The following is an 18,227-nucleotide window of genomic DNA, read 5'->3' as shown; positions in this document are numbered from 1 at the left end:
ATATCTAGGAAAACATCATTAGTACTGAAAATTTTTATCCTCTCAGGAATTTAAGTATTATGATATTCTAAGGCAAAACATTTATAATCAAAACCAAGTAAGGGGTCTCTAGAAGTAACTTGGTCCCAAAATTCTAGCTACTTTATCTAGCTGTCTTGCATATGAACTACAGTAACAGAACCCTAGAAACTGACAACTTTTCCACCGATTATCCAAGCCCAACAGACAATACTAGAGCAATTGCACTGCATCTTCTCTAGTATTACAAGAGTGCTCGAGGATAGTTTTGGTGGGCCATGAAGCTATTACACTGACCTAAATTTCAGAAATTATATTAGTGAGAATACTAATAGAGGGGAAAGTCACAGAATTATCAGCTAAAGTCTAGGAATAAATTTCAAGGCTACTTGAATTTGCTTTTCTTATGCTACAATGAATTACAAACTAGTACTTTAAATCACTTAAGCTAAACAAACACCAAGTGCCTTTATGTTTTAGATTAGTGAGCAAAACCATGAGTAACTACATTACAGTTGCTATAGTGTTACAGAGCAGTTATGAAAGAATGAATACCTTACCCGCCGAGAACATATCAGGGAAGCCATAACACACATGTGAGGTGTCAAAAAGAGCTTCAGCCTCATAATTAAAATGGCAAGGGGAGTAAATGCAAACAACTGCAATGTGTGAAAAATTATCTATAAAAACACAAAACAAAATTAATATTCACTTCATATTTTAAAATTAGTATATGTACAATAAAGTATATTAAAACTATTGTTATTCACTAGGACAAGGATCTTTTAACTCAGTAATGCATCTATTAATATTCATTCATTTATTCAACAAAGATTTATCAAATGCCTGCTATATGCCAGGTACTGTTCTGAGTGCTTTGGATATAGTCGGGTGCTAAAACGACACTGAGCAATTCCTGTCCTCATGAGACTCACATTTTAGTACATTTAGTAAGGAGAGACAGAAAATAAATGGACATATCAAATAACAAAGCCTATTAAACAGTCTTTGAGAAAGTGGTAAGTATGATGGAAAAGGAAGGAGAGCTGAAAAGGAGACTGAAATGCAGGCTGTGGTGTGAGGTCACAAGCAGAAGGTGCAAGTGTACTTAGGATCATCAGAGTGGAACTCCTCAAAAAGGTGGTATTTGAGCAAGGACCTACACCAGGTGAAAAAGGGAGTCACAGAGACTTAAAAATATGGGATGCTTCAAAAATTTGTGATATTCAGTCAGCAACAAAAATCATAACACAATCTAGATTATTTTAGAAGTAGTGGGATTGTATAAATATTTGTACTAATCAGTAGGACACCCCATTTTGATTAAGATGGAGTTGCACTAAGTTTTCAAACAAAACTTTTCTAACAGACATATTCATAAAATATCAACAAACTTCTCAGTACATAAATGGACAAAGAATTAATATGAGTAAAAGTAACTAAAAATCATGTTCTAAACTACTAGTATTAAAACAAGGTAAATAGTAAAAATAATATTTTCATCTATAAAACTGACAAATATTAAATTAATATTGAGTATTAGAGAGGATGCCATGAAACCACACACTGTAATAACTGGCATATTTTTGTAATTTAGCAATATTTATCAAGATCCTAGAAAAGAGCCAACCTTGGCTAGGGTCTAGCCAAGACCCTAGAACCAAACCAACCTAAATTTTGACTCTAGGTATTAAAGGGAATAATCAAAACATAAAAATACTTCTACAAAGATGGTAACTTAAGTGAGTTTTTCACACCAGAAATAGAAACAAACTAAATGAACAATATAGAAGACTAAGTAAATTACTGCATTTTCACATGTGAAAAGTAAAGTGTTAGTTCCTCAGCTGTGTCTAATTCTTTACAACCCCATGTACTGTAGCCCCCCAGGCTCCTCTGTCCATGGGATTCTCCAGGCAAGAATACTGGAGTGGGTTTCCATCCCCTTCTCCAGGGTATCTTCCCAATGCAGTAATCAAACCCAGGTCTCCTGCATTTCCTGCATTTTAGGCGGATTCTTTACCATCTGAGCTACCAGAGAAGCTCCATTATCACATGTTATATAGACATTAATATATTGGAAGACTATTTAATGGTGTGGAACAGTTTTCAAAAACAAAGATCATGACATCTGGTCTCATCACTTCATAGCAAATATATGGGGAAAAAAATGGAAACAGCGACAGACTTTATTTTGGGGGGGCTCCAAAATCACTGCAGATGGTGACTGCAGCCATGAAATTAAAAGACGCTTGCTCCTTGCAAAAAAAGCCATGGCAAACCTAGACAGCATATTAAAAAGCATCTCCATCACTTTGCCAGCAAAGGTCTATATAGTCAAAGCTACGGGTTTTCCAGTAATTGTGTACAGAATGACAGTTGGACCATCACGAAGGCCGAATGCTGAAGAATTGATGCTTTTCAACTGTGGTGCTGAAAAAGATGCTTGAGAGTCCCTTGGACAGGAAGGCGATCAAACCAGTCAATCCTAAAGGAAATCAATCCTGAATATTCTTTGGAAGGACTGATACTGAAGCTTCAATAACTTTGGCCACCTGGCGCGAAGAACTGACTCACTGGGAAAGACCCAAATACTAGGAAAGACTGAAGGCAGGAGGACAAGAGGATGACAGAGGATGAGATGGTTGGATGGCATCACCAACTCGATGGACATGAGTTTGAGCAAGCTCTGGGAGATGGTGAAGGATAAGGAAGTCGGGCGTACTGCAGTCCACGGGGTTGCAGAGTCTGACACGACTTAGCAACTGAACCAAAGTTTTCAGAATATAAAATTCTATATTTACAAAATAATATTAATTCTATGAAAACCATTTATGTGTGTATATAATATATATGCACAGGGGGAAAGACTATAAGAGAGTATACCTAAAAAGTCTACAGAGATTATTCCTGATTGGTAATTTTTCTGGTTTTTCAAATTTTAAAAACAAGTGCTATTCTTACAATCATAAACATGTAATTGATATTTAAAACGGAATGGCATATGACCCAGCAATCCCACTGCTGGGCATACACACTGAGGAAACCAGAATTGAAAGAGATACGTGTACCCCAATGTCCCAATGTTCATCGTAGAACTGCTTACAATAGTCAGGACATGGAAGCAAGCTAGATGTCCATGGATGGAGGTTTGTGACATTGTACAGGAAATAGGAATCAAGACCATCTCTAAGAAAAAGAAACGCAAAAAGCAAAATGGCTGTCTGAGGAGGCCTTACAAACAGCTGTGAAAAGAAGAGAAGTGAAAAGCAAAGGAGAAAAGGAAAGATATACCCATTTGAATGCAGAGTTCCAAAGAATAGCAAGGAGAGATGAGAAAGCCTTCCTCAGTGATCAAGGCAAAGAAATAGAGGAAAACAATAGAATGGGAAAGACTGGAGATCTCTTCAAGAAAATTAGAGATACCAAGGGAACATTTCATGCAAAGATGGGCTCAATAAAGGACAGAAATGGTATGGACCTAACAGAAACAGAAGATATTAAGAAGTGGCAAGAATACACAGAAGAACTGTACAAAAAAGATCTTCACGACCCAGATAATCACGATGGTGTGATCACTCACACTCACTCAGAGCCAGACATCCTGGAATGTGAAGTCAAGTGGGCCTTAGGAAGCATCACTACAAACAAAGCTAGTGGAGGTGGTGGAATTCCAGTTGAGCTATTTGAAATCCTAAAAGATGATGTTGTAAAAGTGCTGCACTCAATATGTCAGCAAATTTGGAAAACTCAGCAGTGGCCACAGGAATGGAAAGGTCAGTTTTCATTCCAATCCCGAAGAAAGGCAATGCCAAAGAATGCTCAAACTACTGCACAATTGCACTCATCTCACATGCTAGTAAGGTAATGTTCAAAATTCTCCAAGCCAGGCTTCGGCAATATGTGCACCGTGAAATTCCAGATGTTCAAGCTCGTTTTAGAAAAGGTAGAGGAACCAGAGATCAAATTGCCAACATCCGCTGGACCTTCGAAAAAGCAAGAGAGTTTCAGGAAAACATCTATTTCTTCTTTATTGACTATGCCAAAACCTTTGACTGTGTGGATCACAATAAACTGTGGAAAATCCTGAAGGAGATGGGAATACCAGACCACCTGACCTGCCTCTTGAGAAATCTGTGTGCAGGTCAGGAAGCAACAGTTAGAACTGGACATGGAACAACAGACACGGAACAACAGATTGGTTCCAAATAGGAAAAGGAGTACGTCAAGGCTGTATATTGTCACCCTGCTTCTTTAACTTCTATGCAGAATACATCATGAGAAATGCTGGACTGGAAGAAACACAAGCTGGAATCAAGATTGCTGGGAGAAATGTTAATAACTTCAGACATGTAGATGACACCACCCTTATGGCAGAAAGTGAAGAAGAACAAAAGGGCCTCATGATGAAAGTGAAAGAGGAGGTGAAAAAGTTGGCTTAAAGCTCAACATTCAGAAAACGAAGATCATGGCATCTGGTCCCATCACTTCATGGCAAATAGATGGGGAAACAGTGGAAACAGTGTCAGACTTTATTTTTCTGCGCTCTAAAATCACTGCAGATGGTGATTGCAGCCATGAAATTAAAAGACGCTTACTCCTTGGAAGGAAAGTTATGACCAACCTAGAAGCAGATTAAAAGCAGAGACATTACTTTATCAACAAAGGTCCGTCTAGTCAAGGCTATGGTTTCCCAGTAGTCATGCATGGATGTGAGATTTGGACTATAAAGGAAGCTGAGTGCTGAAGAATTGATGGTTTTGAACTGTGGTGTTGCAGAAGACTCTTGAGAGTCCCTTAGACTGCAAGGAGATCCAACCAGTCCATCCTAAAGGAGATCAGTCCTGGGTGATCATTGGAAGGACTGATGTTGATGCTGAAACTCTAATACTTTGCCCACCTGATACGAAGAGCTGACTCATCTGAAAAGTCCCTGATGCTGGGAAAGATTGAGGGCAGGAGGAGAAGGGGACGACAGAGGATGAGATGGTTGTATGGCATTACTAACTCAATGGACATAGGTTTGGGCAAACTCCGGCAGTTGGTGATAGACAGGGAGGCCTGGCGTGCTGTTGTTCATGGAATAACAGAGTTGGACACAACTGAGCAACTGAACTGAACTGAGATGTCCATCGGCAGATGAATGGATAATAAAGCTGTGGTACGTATACACAATTGAATATTACTCAGCTATTAAAAATATCATTTACATAACAATATTTAATATTAATGATTAAACAGTAATATCATTAACAATAATAAAATATTATTCAGCATTTGAGTCAGTTCTAATGAGGTGGATGAAACTGGAGCCTATTATAGAGAGTGAAGTAAGGCAGAAAGAAAAACACCAATGTAGTACATTAATGCATATATATGGAATTTTAGAAAGATGGTAACTATAACCCTATATGTGAGACAGCAAAAGAGACACAGGTATAAAGAACAGATTGTTGGACTCTGTGGGAAAAGGCAAGAGTGGGATGATTTGAGATAATAGCACTGAAACATGTCATATGTGAAACAGATCGCCAGTCCAGGTTTGATGCATGAGGCAGGGTGCTCAGGGCTGGTGCTCTGGGATGACCCTGAGGGATGGGAAGGGGAGGGAGGTGGGTGGGAGGGTCAGGATGGGGAACACATGTACACCCATGGCTGATTCATGTGAATGTATGGCAAAAAACACCACGATATTGTAATTAGCCTTCAATTAAAATAAAAATAAAATAAAAACAAAACAGAATGGCAAAAATTGTACCTAAAGCTTTTTTTTTTTTATGATGTTTAAAACCTGCCATCTTTAATTTTTAAAAATAATTCTTGAACCCAAGTTTGGAATGTGGAAAATGTATTTCAAAACCAACCCTTCATTTTCCTTTAGTCAGACTCACCCTTGGACAAAATCTGAATCATGCTTTGGAGAAAGAAAAGAAACCTACACATTTCACACCCAAATAGGTCCTTTTTGGAGGGCCACTAAATCACAGATTGGTAGATTATGTGAGCCATCTACTTTAATCAACTACCCAAAACAGGGATCACTTCTATAAATCTATGAACAGAATATTCACCATTTCCAGAATAGGAATACACCTATTACAAAGATAGATGCTGTATATATGTGAGAAAATCTTTTCTAAAACTGAACTACTGTTTTCCTGTAACTTCCACACCTATTGGTGCATCTCAGTTCTCAATTATCTAAAAACTGTAATAATAATTTTACACTATTAACTTATGCTTTCTATCCAAACAACAAACTATTCAACAATGCTGCTGCTGCTGCTAAGTTGCTTCAGTCGTGTCTGACTGCGCAACCCCAGAGATGGCAGCCCACCAGGCTCCCCCGTCCCTGGGATTCTCCAGGCAAGAACACTGAAGTGGGTTGCCATTTCCTTCTCCAATGCAGGAAAGTGGAACGCTAAAGTGAAGTCGCTCAGTCGTGCCCAACTTAGTGACCCCATGGACTGGAGCCTACTAGTTCTATTAATCTGTGAATACAGAAGTGTACGGATTCCCAAAATATATTACTCAATACCAGTTTCTCAAAAGAAGTAATTCCTCCCCCAAATTCTGTATCACTTCACTTTTTCAATGGAATAGCTCCGAATAAGTTGTATGTTATGACATATGCCTTCAGCTGTATGTCATATAAAGCCCTTTGGCAATAACAGAAAAACTTTGTTTATAATATAAAACACAAAATAAAATGGACTTAAATATAAAGGATCTAATATAAAGTAATCACATAATATAATAAACTAGGGACTAGACAAAAATGAAGGCTGATGCAATACTGACTGTCATGCTCACAATGAGGTATGAGTAGGTCAAAAGAATACTCAGGAGTTAATTCTTCTAAATGTTATCTCTCCCTAGCCTATCTTTTCACAAGTTCTTCACAGTATTATGATATTCTGGAACTAAACATGGTTTCTAAATCTCTTTCTTTTTCTTTCCTGTGAATTACTATTTCTTTCCTGTGAATTAGTATTCCTTCACTAATTTCTAAGCTTGTAACATAGAACAGTTGGCTAAAAGTAACTAATATGATGCAATAAATAAAACACAAGTACATTAAATTATGAGTGAAAAATCACAAGACTCCATTGATCTAACAAACTTTAGTAACATCACGACAGTCAGGAGGTAACCCAGGGGTTCATTTAGTGAGCTGAGATTTGTAGACTGTCCCTAATTCAGAGGGTTGGCACAAAGCAAGGAACTTGGAACTTACTCCCTGGTGAAAAAATTATCCTAAGGAATTCTCACCTAATTTTGAAACAAGCTGGAATGTACAACCTTTTGTTATATCACATTCAGAGTTTGTCAACGTTTCTGCCTCTCACACCCTGTCATTCCTAAGGTGAAGTGCAGTCGCTCAGTCGTGTCCAACTCTTTGTGACCCCATGGACAGTAGCCAACCAGGCTCTTCCATCCATTGGATTTTCCAGGCAAGAATATTGGAGTGGGTTGCCATTTCCTTCTCCAGGGGATCTTCCCCACCCAGGAATCGAACCCGGGTCTCCCACATTGTAGGCAGACGCTTTAACGTTTGAGCCACAAGGGAAGTCAAGGTGAAAACAGTTCCATCCCAAACCAAAGAGATTTATCAAGTGTGAGTCACAAGTGGGAGTAGGATTAGGTGCCAAGAAGACACAAGACTTCACATTGGGTACTGCCCGGAAAGCTATCATCTCCTTCTATAAGATCTACTGTTTTTAGAAATTTAAATCTCTAATCTGTTTATGTATTAGGAGTTTAAAATATCCACTTTAGTTTAAAAAAATTAGAGATTTTCTATCACTGTCCTCTTTTTGGTCAGCTTGATTTCTAATTCCCTTTCAAAAATATATATATAATCTTTAGTGCCAATAGACTAAAATATTTAAAACTCAGATCTGACCATACCATCTCCAACTTTACAGTAAGGTCCTAATAACGTCCAGCTTCTTTACATACAAAGTTCCCACAGTCTAAAGATGCTTACTTTTCCCACCTCCTTGTCTTTTTTATCCATCAACAACACTGATTTGCCTTATATCTATGGATAAATTTGGAAAACTCAGCAGTAGCCACAGAAAGGCAATGCCAACGAATGTTCAAACTACCGTACAATTGCATTCATCTCACACACTAGCAAAGTAATACTCAAAATTCTCCAAGGTAGGACTTAACAGTATGTGAATAAGAACTTTCAGATGTTCAAGCTGGATTTACAAAAGGCAGAGGAACAAGAGATCAAATTGCCAATATCTGCTGGATCACTGAAAAAGCAGAAGTCCAGAAAAACATCTATTTCGGCTTTATTGACTATGCCAAAGCCTTTGACTGCGTGGATCACAATAAACTGGAAAATTCTGAAAGAGATGGCAATACCAGACCACCTAACCTGCCTCCTGAGATACCTGCATGCAAGTCAAGAAGCAACAGTTAGAACAGGACATGGAACAACAGACTGGTTCCAAATTGGGAAAGAAGTACATTGAGGTTGTATATTGTCATCCTACTTATTTAACTTATATGCAGAGTACATCATGCAAAATGCCACACTGGATGAAGCACAAGCTGGAATCAAGACTGCAGGGAGAAATATCAATAACCACAGATATGCAGATGACACTACCCTTATGGCAGAAAGCGAAGAGAACTAAAGAGCTTCTTGATGAAAGTGAAAGAGGAGAGTGAAAAAGTTGGTTTAAAACTCGACATTCAGAAAACTAAGATCATGGCATCCGGTCCCATCACTTCATGGCAACTAGATGGGGAAAAAAATGAAAACAAAGAGAGACTTTATTTTCTTGGGCTCTAAAATCACTGCAGATGGTGACTGCAGCCATGAAATTAAAGGACATTTGCTCCTTGGAAGAAAAGCTATGACAAACATAGACAGCATATTAAAAAGCAGAGACATTACTTTGCCAACAAAGGTCTGTCTAGTCAAAGCTATGGTTTTTCCAGTAGTTATGTATGGATGTGAGAGCTGGACCATACAGAAAGCGGAGTGCCAAAGAACTGATATTTTTGAACTGTGATGTTGGAGAAGACCCTTGAGAGTCGTCCAGGAGATCAAACCAGTCAATCCTAAAGGAAATCAGTCCTGAATATTCATTGGAAGGACTGATGCTGAAACTGAAGCTTCAATACTTTTGCCACCTGATGTGAAGAACCAACTCATTGGAAAAGGCCCTGGGAAAGATTGAAGGCAGGAGAAGGGAACAACAGATGATGGGATGGTTGCATGACATCGCTGACTCAATGGACATGAGTTTGAGCAAGCTCTGGGAGTTGGTGATGGACAGGGAAGGCTGGCCTGCTGCAGTCCATGGAGTCACAAAGAGTTGGACACAACGGAGTGACTGAACTGAGCTAAACCAGATAAATTCATTACCTTCTGTCTTCCTAGATCTTCCCTGGTGGCTCAGAGGTTAAAGCATCTGCCTCCAATGCGGGAGACCTGGGTTTGACCCCTGGGTCAGGAAGATTCCCTTGGAGAAGGCAGTGGCACCCACTCCAGTACTCTTGCCTGGAGAATCCCATGACGGAGAAGCCTGGTAGGCTACAGTCCATGGGGTCGCAGGGTCGGACACGACTGAGCAACTTCACTTTTCACTTTCTTTCACTTTCTGTCTTCCTTGCACGCGTGCATCCTTTGTCTTTAGCTAGCTATTCCTCTCTATACATTTTAAAGACCTTTCTCCAACTACCACATCCCCTCCACACAGATTTAATCACTTCTTCTGTACTACTTCTATATCTCCCTTTGTCACTGCACATGTCCTTGCATGTTCTCATTTTTTCCTTCTACTATACTCCTTCATTTCCATAGAAGTAAAAACTTGGTGTATAGTAGGCACATAAAAAAGATTAAATGGATAAATATACAGAATTAACACAAAAGATAAAAGTGGGCAAAATAAGTATAAATGGAGAAATGAATGACAATGAGAAGGTAGCAAACTAATGTGAAAAGGGGAGGCAGAAACTTAAAGAATACTTATGGAATTAGGTGGTTGCAGAGTGAGTGACAAACAGATAGATTTTGTTGCTATACTGCCTGGATTCATAGTACTTGGCTCTACAAAGCTCAGGTCACTCTAGCTTTCTGACTTTAGGCAAATTACTGACCACCTCTTTGCCAAATTTTTTTTTTAATATGTGAAATAAAAAGTAGTATTTACATCAGTGGGTTGTTGTGAGAATGAAAGTATTAAAGTATGTAAATAACTACCCCTTCCCCAACCAAAATACCTGGCACATAGGAAGCAGTAAAGTGCTGACTACTCCTCTGAGAGCACTGGAAATGGATTGGTAGTGGATAAACTCAAGATTTACTGCAAATTTGCTGTGAGACCTTAGGTGGACTATTTCATTTCTCCAGGTCTCCAGTTCTTGGCAGAGACTCTTTGCTCTTATTCCTAGAAACAGCAAGATTCCACTTCCCAGCTTCACTGGCAGTCAGGTGTGGCCCTATGTCTGAGTTCTGGCTGTGAGCAGGAAGCAATATTTGTCTATTTTCCAGGGATAGCTTTTACAAAGCCTCCAGTGTGCAGTGTTCTTTTTTCTTTGCTGGCTTGTACAAATCAAGCCTGAAAACCACAAGTTAAAGATGGCAGAACCATAGGTGGAAGAAATCTGGGTCCCTGAAACACTGCTTGTTGGAGAACCACCTGCTAATCCAAAACTCTGGTTTTAACTTTATATGAGCAAAGAATTAAACCTCCACTGAGTTAAGTAATTTTGATGTTATAATTTATCTTTAACAGCTAATATCATTTAATTAACATGATTTTCTTATTTGCAAAGTGGGAATAATAATACGAGACTCAAACAGCACAGTACATGGCACATAGTAACTATTCAAAACATATTGTTTATCATCATAAGCTATTTCTATTAAGTTCACGATCAGTTGTCCTTTCATGTAAATTTGACCTGTCCCTTAAGACTCAAAGTTCTATTACTTAGGAAATTATATTTCTAGCCCATGCTATTTTATCTCTTATTGCAAAACAATTTAGCACCATAAGAAAAGACTATCCTGTTTTGTTCTCCACTGGAATATTAGATGTACCTGAGAGCAGGAACACTGCTATACCATCTGTTGTATCCTATAACACTGCTAAGATTATAACTGATTGACCATCAGGTCTGTGTGTGGCAAAGTCACCAGTCACAGTACCTACCCTGCTGATGGCCCATAGCTGATTGGCTCAGCAGGCTAGAAATTAATGTTTATTATTGTTGAATGAATGAATGAATGAAGGTAATTTAATTTAATTATACTCAGTGGTCATAAATCAGCTTTCTGGTTGTCAAGTCCTTATCACTCTTCAAAATTGAGAGCAGCTTAAAAAGCGGGAAGAATCAGCAGAAATCTACTGCCAGTATTGAATCACTTTAGCACTGCTGATGGTGTACCTGCAGCAAGGTTATACCTTTGTGAATATCCTAGAACTTAAATATAATAGACAAATCTAGCAGAGATTAAAATGAAAGCTTTACCTCACCATGTTCAAGGAGCTGTTTTCTGGAATAAAAGAAAAATATTCTCTGTTAACTGACTGTTCATTATACTATGATTATATCAGAATGAACCTCTACTTATTTGTTCTTATATTTTAAATAAATTAATATATAAATAAAGCTGTTGGATAAAAATTACTAAGTTCTACCAAAAAATTACTAAATTAGATAAAAATTACTAAATATAGTGGAAATTTAAAAGGCATGATTTATAGTCATTCTATTTAAAGTGTATCAAAATGCTCTTCTTTGGTTAAGATAAAGTGGGTCTTACTGATTGGTAAATACTACCTCTGGAGAAATAAATAATAAAAAGAATATTTATGAAATATTCAATCACATACATATATTATGCTTTAGATAAGCACTGCTGTGACTTTTGAGTTATTTTTATTTTTCACAATTATAAATATGAACATCCTTGTACTTAAAACTCTGTAAGCATCTCTGAGTATTTCCTTAGGATAAATTTCTAGAATAAATTTTTTGGGTAAAGCATATAAATATTTTTAGTTCCACAAAAGTTGTTTTACAAATTTCCTAAATATTTATGTCTAAAAATTTACTAAAACTTTATGGCATACCTAATGTGTTCCAGACACTGTGCAGTGAACACAGTGTGAAGAGAACAGATCCTGTTCTTATTCTCCACAGTTTATGTTAGATTGGCAAGAGGTACAAGACTGCTTATTTTATTGCCCATTGTAAAGACAATATTTCACTTTTATAACAAAGCTTTGCAGTATAAAAGGCCTTCTCATATGGATTTTGGGTTTGGCAAGAGAAGTAAGACAGTATAAATATGAAAGTATGAAGTACAACGGAGTTCAGGGGCACACACGGATCCAGAGATTTTTAAAAAAAAGAAGAGTAGGAGGGAAGGCCTCTTAGAAGAGTACTGAAATCACTAAATTACTTTGCCACCGCTGCAGCTCCTTCCTGACTTCTGCAGTCAAGAGTGGAAGTGGGGGTGGATGGATAGGTTCCCACATGTCCAGAAACCTGTCAGTTACAACAGAATCCTGTAGTGAGTGACTGCATGTAAGGGAGAGGCCTGGTAGGTAAGTATGATAATCACCAAAGACCCCAACAATAACTATGGATACAAATAAATCTAGTAACTAATTTAGAATATCAGTATACAATCAAATCATGAGAAACAAGTAGGATAAAAGAAAAACACCAAGATAAATGAGCAAATGAACTCTCAAGAAAGTGTTAATATAAGTAATAAGAGTATTAAATGAGAGTTCCAATTATTATCTTCACAGATGCTTAAGAGAACACTGCTGCTGCTAAGCCGCTTCAGTCGTGTCTGACTCTGTGAGACCCCATAGACGGAAGCCCATCAGGCTCCCCCATCCCTGGGATTCTCCAGGCAAGAACACTGGAGTGGGTTGCCATTTCCTTCTCCAATGCATGAAAGTGAAAAGTGAAAGTGAAGTTGCTCAGTTGTGTCCGACTGTTCGCGACCCCATGGACTGCCACCTACCAGGCTCTTCCGTCCATGGGATTTTCTGGGCACGAGTACTGGAGTGGGGTGCCATTGCCTTCTCCATAAGAAAACACTGCATTCATATAAATAAAACAAGCTGTACTAAAAAAGAGCTTTCAGAGATAATGAAAAAAACTAATTTGCCAAATTTAAAACCTCAAAAGAAGGTCAACTAGCAGTGTATACAACTGAAAGTTGTGTTGAAGATGCATTCATGAAATTCTGAGAAGAGAAAAAAGAAATTAAAAATGTGATAAATGTAATAATAGATGTTCAAAAAAGAGAGGCTAAAGCAAAAGAGAGAGGGAGAGAGAATATCCCTTGAGCTAAAGAAAAATTTGAGTGTTCAGATTAAAATTTCCATGAATAATTATATAAATAGGGCAGAAACTTTATTTAAAGAATAACAGCTGAAAACCTGCAAACTCTGGAGAGAGATATGGACATTCAAGTACATGAAGCTCATAGGTAACTCCCTCCACACACTGCAAATTCACTAGATATAATAAAACTGTCAAAAGCAAAAAATGAACTTCAAAAACAAAAAATCATCTTATATAAGGAAACTCCTGTAAGGCTATCAGCAGATTTCTCAACAGAAACCCTTGTAAGCCAGGAGAGACTGGGATACTTAAAAAGTGCTCAAATAAAAAAATCTGCCATCTAAGAATATTTACCTAGCAAAGCTGTCTTTCAGATGAAGGTGAGAAAGACTTTGCCAGAAAAACAAAGTTGAGGGAGTCATCATCACTAGACCTGCCTTATAAGAAATGCTAAAGAGAGTCCTTCAAGCTGAAATAAAAGAATGCTAATTAGTAATATAAACATACATGAAAGTATAAAAGTTGCTAGTAAAAGCAACTATATAGTCAATCTCAGGATACTGTAATACTATAATAGTGGTATATAAATCACTTAACTCTAGTATAAAAAGCCTAAAGCATTAAAAAATAAATATAGCTACAATAATTTGCTAACTGATACACAATATAAGAAGATACAGATTGTGACATCAAAAGCAAAATGGGGACGAGGGAAGTAAAAAAGCAGAATTTTTATATGTAGATGAAGTTGAGCTGTTATCAGCTTAAAATAGACTCATAACTATAAGATGTATTATGATAACCACACAGCAAAAATGTGCAACAGATATACAAAAGAAAAAGGAGTCAAAGTATACTACTATGAAAATCATCACATGATGAAGAAAGATGGCATGAAAGGAAGACAGACACTACAAAACAGAAAGAAAACAAGATGGCAAAAATAAGCCATCCCTATCTATCAATAATTACTTTAAGCATAAATTGATTAAATTCTCTAAAGACAGAGAGTGGCTAAACGGATAAAAAACAAGACCCAATCATGCTGCCTATGAGAGTCTCATTTTAGTTTTAAGGATACCCATGAAGGATACACACTTTTAAGTGAATGGATGGCAAAAAAATATTCCACTAAAATGGAAATGAAAAGAAAGCACGGGTGTGTGTGTGTGTGTGTGTGTGTGTGTGTGTGTGTGTGTGTGTGTGTGTGTAAAATCAGGAGAAACAACCTAAGCTGAAAAATGTAACAAGAGAAGTTTGGAAGTTTATCATTAAACCTTTGAGGATGACATAGCACTTTAGATGATCACAAAGATCTAGGATCTTGATAACATCTAGGATCTAGATGAAAAGTCCCTGAGGGTCTCCTTCCCATCTCTCTTTGTTACTTGCATGTGTCTTTAAGAGGTTTCTAATCAGTATATGTTTCCTCTGTAGACACTACACCCAGAAAAAGTCCTTCCTGGCATTAAGGGACAGAAAGCTACTGAAACTGGAAAACCTGACTCTCGATCAATGCTGCTTTCAGAGAAAGGTCTTGATCAAAAGGGAGAAAGCAAAAAAAAAATGGAAATCTCAATTAATAGGAGTTGGGAGACAAGAAGGGGAAACTTTCATGCCCTGAAATTATAGAAGAGTCCAACAAGAAGAATAAGGATTCTTCTTCTTTCCTGGCAAGTATTCAGCCAACTAAAAGCCATGAATTTTTTGTTTGCTATAGATCTCACGACTTTGTTTTCCCTTCCATAAAAGTGTTCTCTTCTCCTTGCTATGCAGCGACTTGCATGTGGCTCACCATAGTGGTAAACCTCAAAGTGCAATCCTCTGCTGAACCCCAGTAAACCCAATTTTGCTGAAGAAATCATCTGGCAGTCCAGTTGTTTTGTTAGGTCAACAGTGAATAAAGGAAATGTGGCATGTGTGTATACTCTAATACAATAGAGTATTATTCCACCATTAAAAAAAAAAAAAAGAAAAACAAGGAAATCCTGTCATTCGCAACTACATGGATAAACCTGGAAGGCATTTTGGTATGTGAAATAGGGCAGATAGGGAAAGACAAATATTTTATGGTATCACTCATATGTGGAATCTAAAAGTGACCCCCAAAAACATAAAAGAAAGAGCAGAATGGTAGTTGCCAGGGTCTGGGGACTGGGCATAATGACGTGATGTTCCTTAAAGGGTACAAACATTTAGCTATAAGATGAAGAAATTCTGAGGAAGCAATGTGGCTTCAGCATAGTGGCTATAGCTGATAATACTGCACTGTATACTTGACATTTGCTAAGAAGGTAGGCCTTAAGTATCTACACACATACAAATACTCACAGTAACTCTGTGAGTTGATAGATGTGTTGAATGTGTTAATTAACTTTGTTGTGGTGATCACTTCACAACATTTACGAATATCAAATCATTGCATTATCTACTTTACACATATTTATTTTGCAAAAATCTATGAAAGAGAATATGATATTGATGTGGGGAAGTATATCTAAGCACAGAAATTAACAGAAAACAGAGAGAGTACAGTTATGATTGTATAGAAATTTTAACCTTCTATAGAGCAATGACCATTAATAAGTTATAAGCTGACATTCTAAAATAAAGCCTGTTATACACATAACAGACAAAAGATTACTGTCTACACTATAAAAAGACACCATAAATAAATTTTCAAATGGACAAGAAAGAAATACCAATAGTCAACAGACATATGGGAAGATGTACTTCACTGGTAAATATGTAAAACTTCACTTCACTTTGTAAAATGAGTTACTTCTTAAAAAACTACCAGTAAGAAAATGTGGTTAAGAAAACTTAATAACATTGGTGTTCATAGACATGCAGAGAAATGGACACTCTCACCATTATCCTCTCAGTATCCATCAAATTGTAAAATATTCATAGCCTATGATCCAGCAGTCCCATTTCAAATATGTTAAATATGCTAAATACTGAAATAAGTGTTCAAATGAATGTGTATAAAGTTGATAATTACTCATAGCATTGGTTGCTATGACAAAAAGAGAAATATAATTTAAACCTCCAGTAATGTGAGAATGGCTAAGTACATGATAGTCACTCGTGATAATGAATAAATAAAACATGGGGACTACTATAAAGTATGAGCAAGATGCTCAAGAGAAGCTGTTAAAAAAAGTAAAGTTACAGAATAATACCAGTAAAAAAAACATACATTGTGCTTTCAGAAGTATTTTCTGAAATGATACATACTAAGCCATTTATAAACAGCACTAATTGAGGAATACATCTAAGAGAGTGGAATATTTCTTCTTTTCTTGATATACTATTTTTTCTGATTGTATCACCATAAGCATATAGTTGGCCCTTGAACGACACAACAGTGTGGGGTGCAGTTGAAAGGCTGAGTATAAATTACAGTCGGCTCTCCATTTACTTGGTGAATACTGAAATTCAATCAACCACAGATCTAGTAATAGTGCAGTGTTTATTACTGTAAAAAGTCTGCAAATAAGTGGAACCATGCAGTTCAAATCCATGTTGGTTCAACAGTCAACTGTATTATTTTCGTGGTTTAAAGGACCCTTCCGCCCAAATACCCATGGAGAGCCAGAACTTTCAGGAATGTAATCACCAAGAAAGACCTCATTTCCACCAACTCGCCGCTCAAGTCTGTCCTCTACATTGTTGTTCAGTCACCAATCATGTCCAGCTCTTTGGTAACCCCAAGGACTATAGTCCGCCAGGCTCCTCTTTCTCTGTTCATGGGACTTCCAGGTAAGAGACATTCCCTTCTCCAGGGGTTCTTCCTGACCCAGGGATGGAACCCGCATATCCTGCATTGACAGGTGGTTTCTGTACCACTGACTGAGCCACCATACCCTCTCAATTTTTTGAGACAGCAGCCATGTATCATGGGCTTCCCTGGTGGCACTAGTGGTAAAGAACTCACCAGCCAATGCAGGAGACATAAGAGACACGGTTTTGACCCCGGAGTGAGGAAGATACCCTGGAGGAGGGCGTGGAAACCCACTCCAATATTCTTGTCTGGAGAATCCCATGGACAGAAGAGCCTGGAGGGCTACAGTCCACAGGGTCGCAAAGAGTCATTCAAGACTGAAGCAGCTTAGCACACTTGCCATGCACCCCTTCATCTTCTATTATTCAATTAAATATCTCAAGTCTCTTAATGCACTCCTTATGTGAATAGTTTTCAGAGCTCTAAAAACATTGTTTTTAGAATGTCAAGACACATTCTCAGGGCTCCATCTGACCAGAACAAGGTAGAGTGGATCTATTAACTCTCTTGAATCGGAAACAATTTCAACAAATAAGGTTTAACCATTTCAACTGTAAGATTCTAATTAGCTCTTCTGGCTACCATACAAAGTTGTTTACTGAAAATATAAGCAGAGGGCTATGGTTCATGGAAGCCCTGTGCACTAATTTTATAATTTTTCTATAAATCTAAATGGTCCTAAAAGATAAACTTTTTTAAAAAACAATAAATGTAATGGCTATATGTACAAATATAATGCAATTTGAGTTAAAATTTTTTCTCAGAGGAAGTTTTCCTTACAATTTATTTCTCATGTCCTATAACAGTGTGTGCTTTAGTTATATTTTGCTTGTATTTGTTTATACTATAATTTTAGTGACTACTAAAACCACAAATAATTGTAATAAACAGTTTTAACAATAAATGTAGGAAAAACTATTCCATGAATACTCAGAAAAGCAAGTTGCTTTCTCTGAAAGTTAAAAAAAAATCACCAAAAAAACACTTCAGCTTGCTTATTTACTGACTTTAAATTGTAGTGACTTTAAATTTACTGACTTTAAATTGTACTGACTTTAAATTGAATTACTTTGAGGTA

At 37.3% G+C, this 18,227-nt stretch overlaps 1 protein-coding gene across 2 annotated transcripts in view; it reads right to left on the bottom strand.

Annotated features, from left to right (window-relative positions):
- DPY19L2 (dpy-19 like 2) overlaps positions 1–18,227 on the bottom strand; it is a 97,341-nt gene that overhangs the window by 12,456 nt on the left and 66,658 nt on the right. For both annotated transcript variants that reach the window (XM_004007903.6, XM_060415029.1), the window contains exons 17-18: positions 11,524–11,548; positions 579–698 (exon numbers count right to left, since the gene is read on the bottom strand). In XM_004007903.6, coding sequence (XP_004007952.2) covers positions 579–698; positions 11,524–11,548 — 145 coding nt within the window. The remainder of the gene's footprint in view (positions 1–578; positions 699–11,523; positions 11,549–18,227) is intronic.

Source organism: Ovis aries, chromosome 4 (genome assembly GCF_016772045.2).
Source record: "Ovis aries strain OAR_USU_Benz2616 breed Rambouillet chromosome 4, ARS-UI_Ramb_v3.0, whole genome shotgun sequence".
Classification (NCBI taxonomy): Eukaryota; Metazoa; Chordata; class Mammalia; order Artiodactyla; family Bovidae; genus Ovis; species Ovis aries.
Note: the sequence above shows the minus strand (reverse complement) of the source record. Positions and strands in the feature narration are given on the sequence as shown.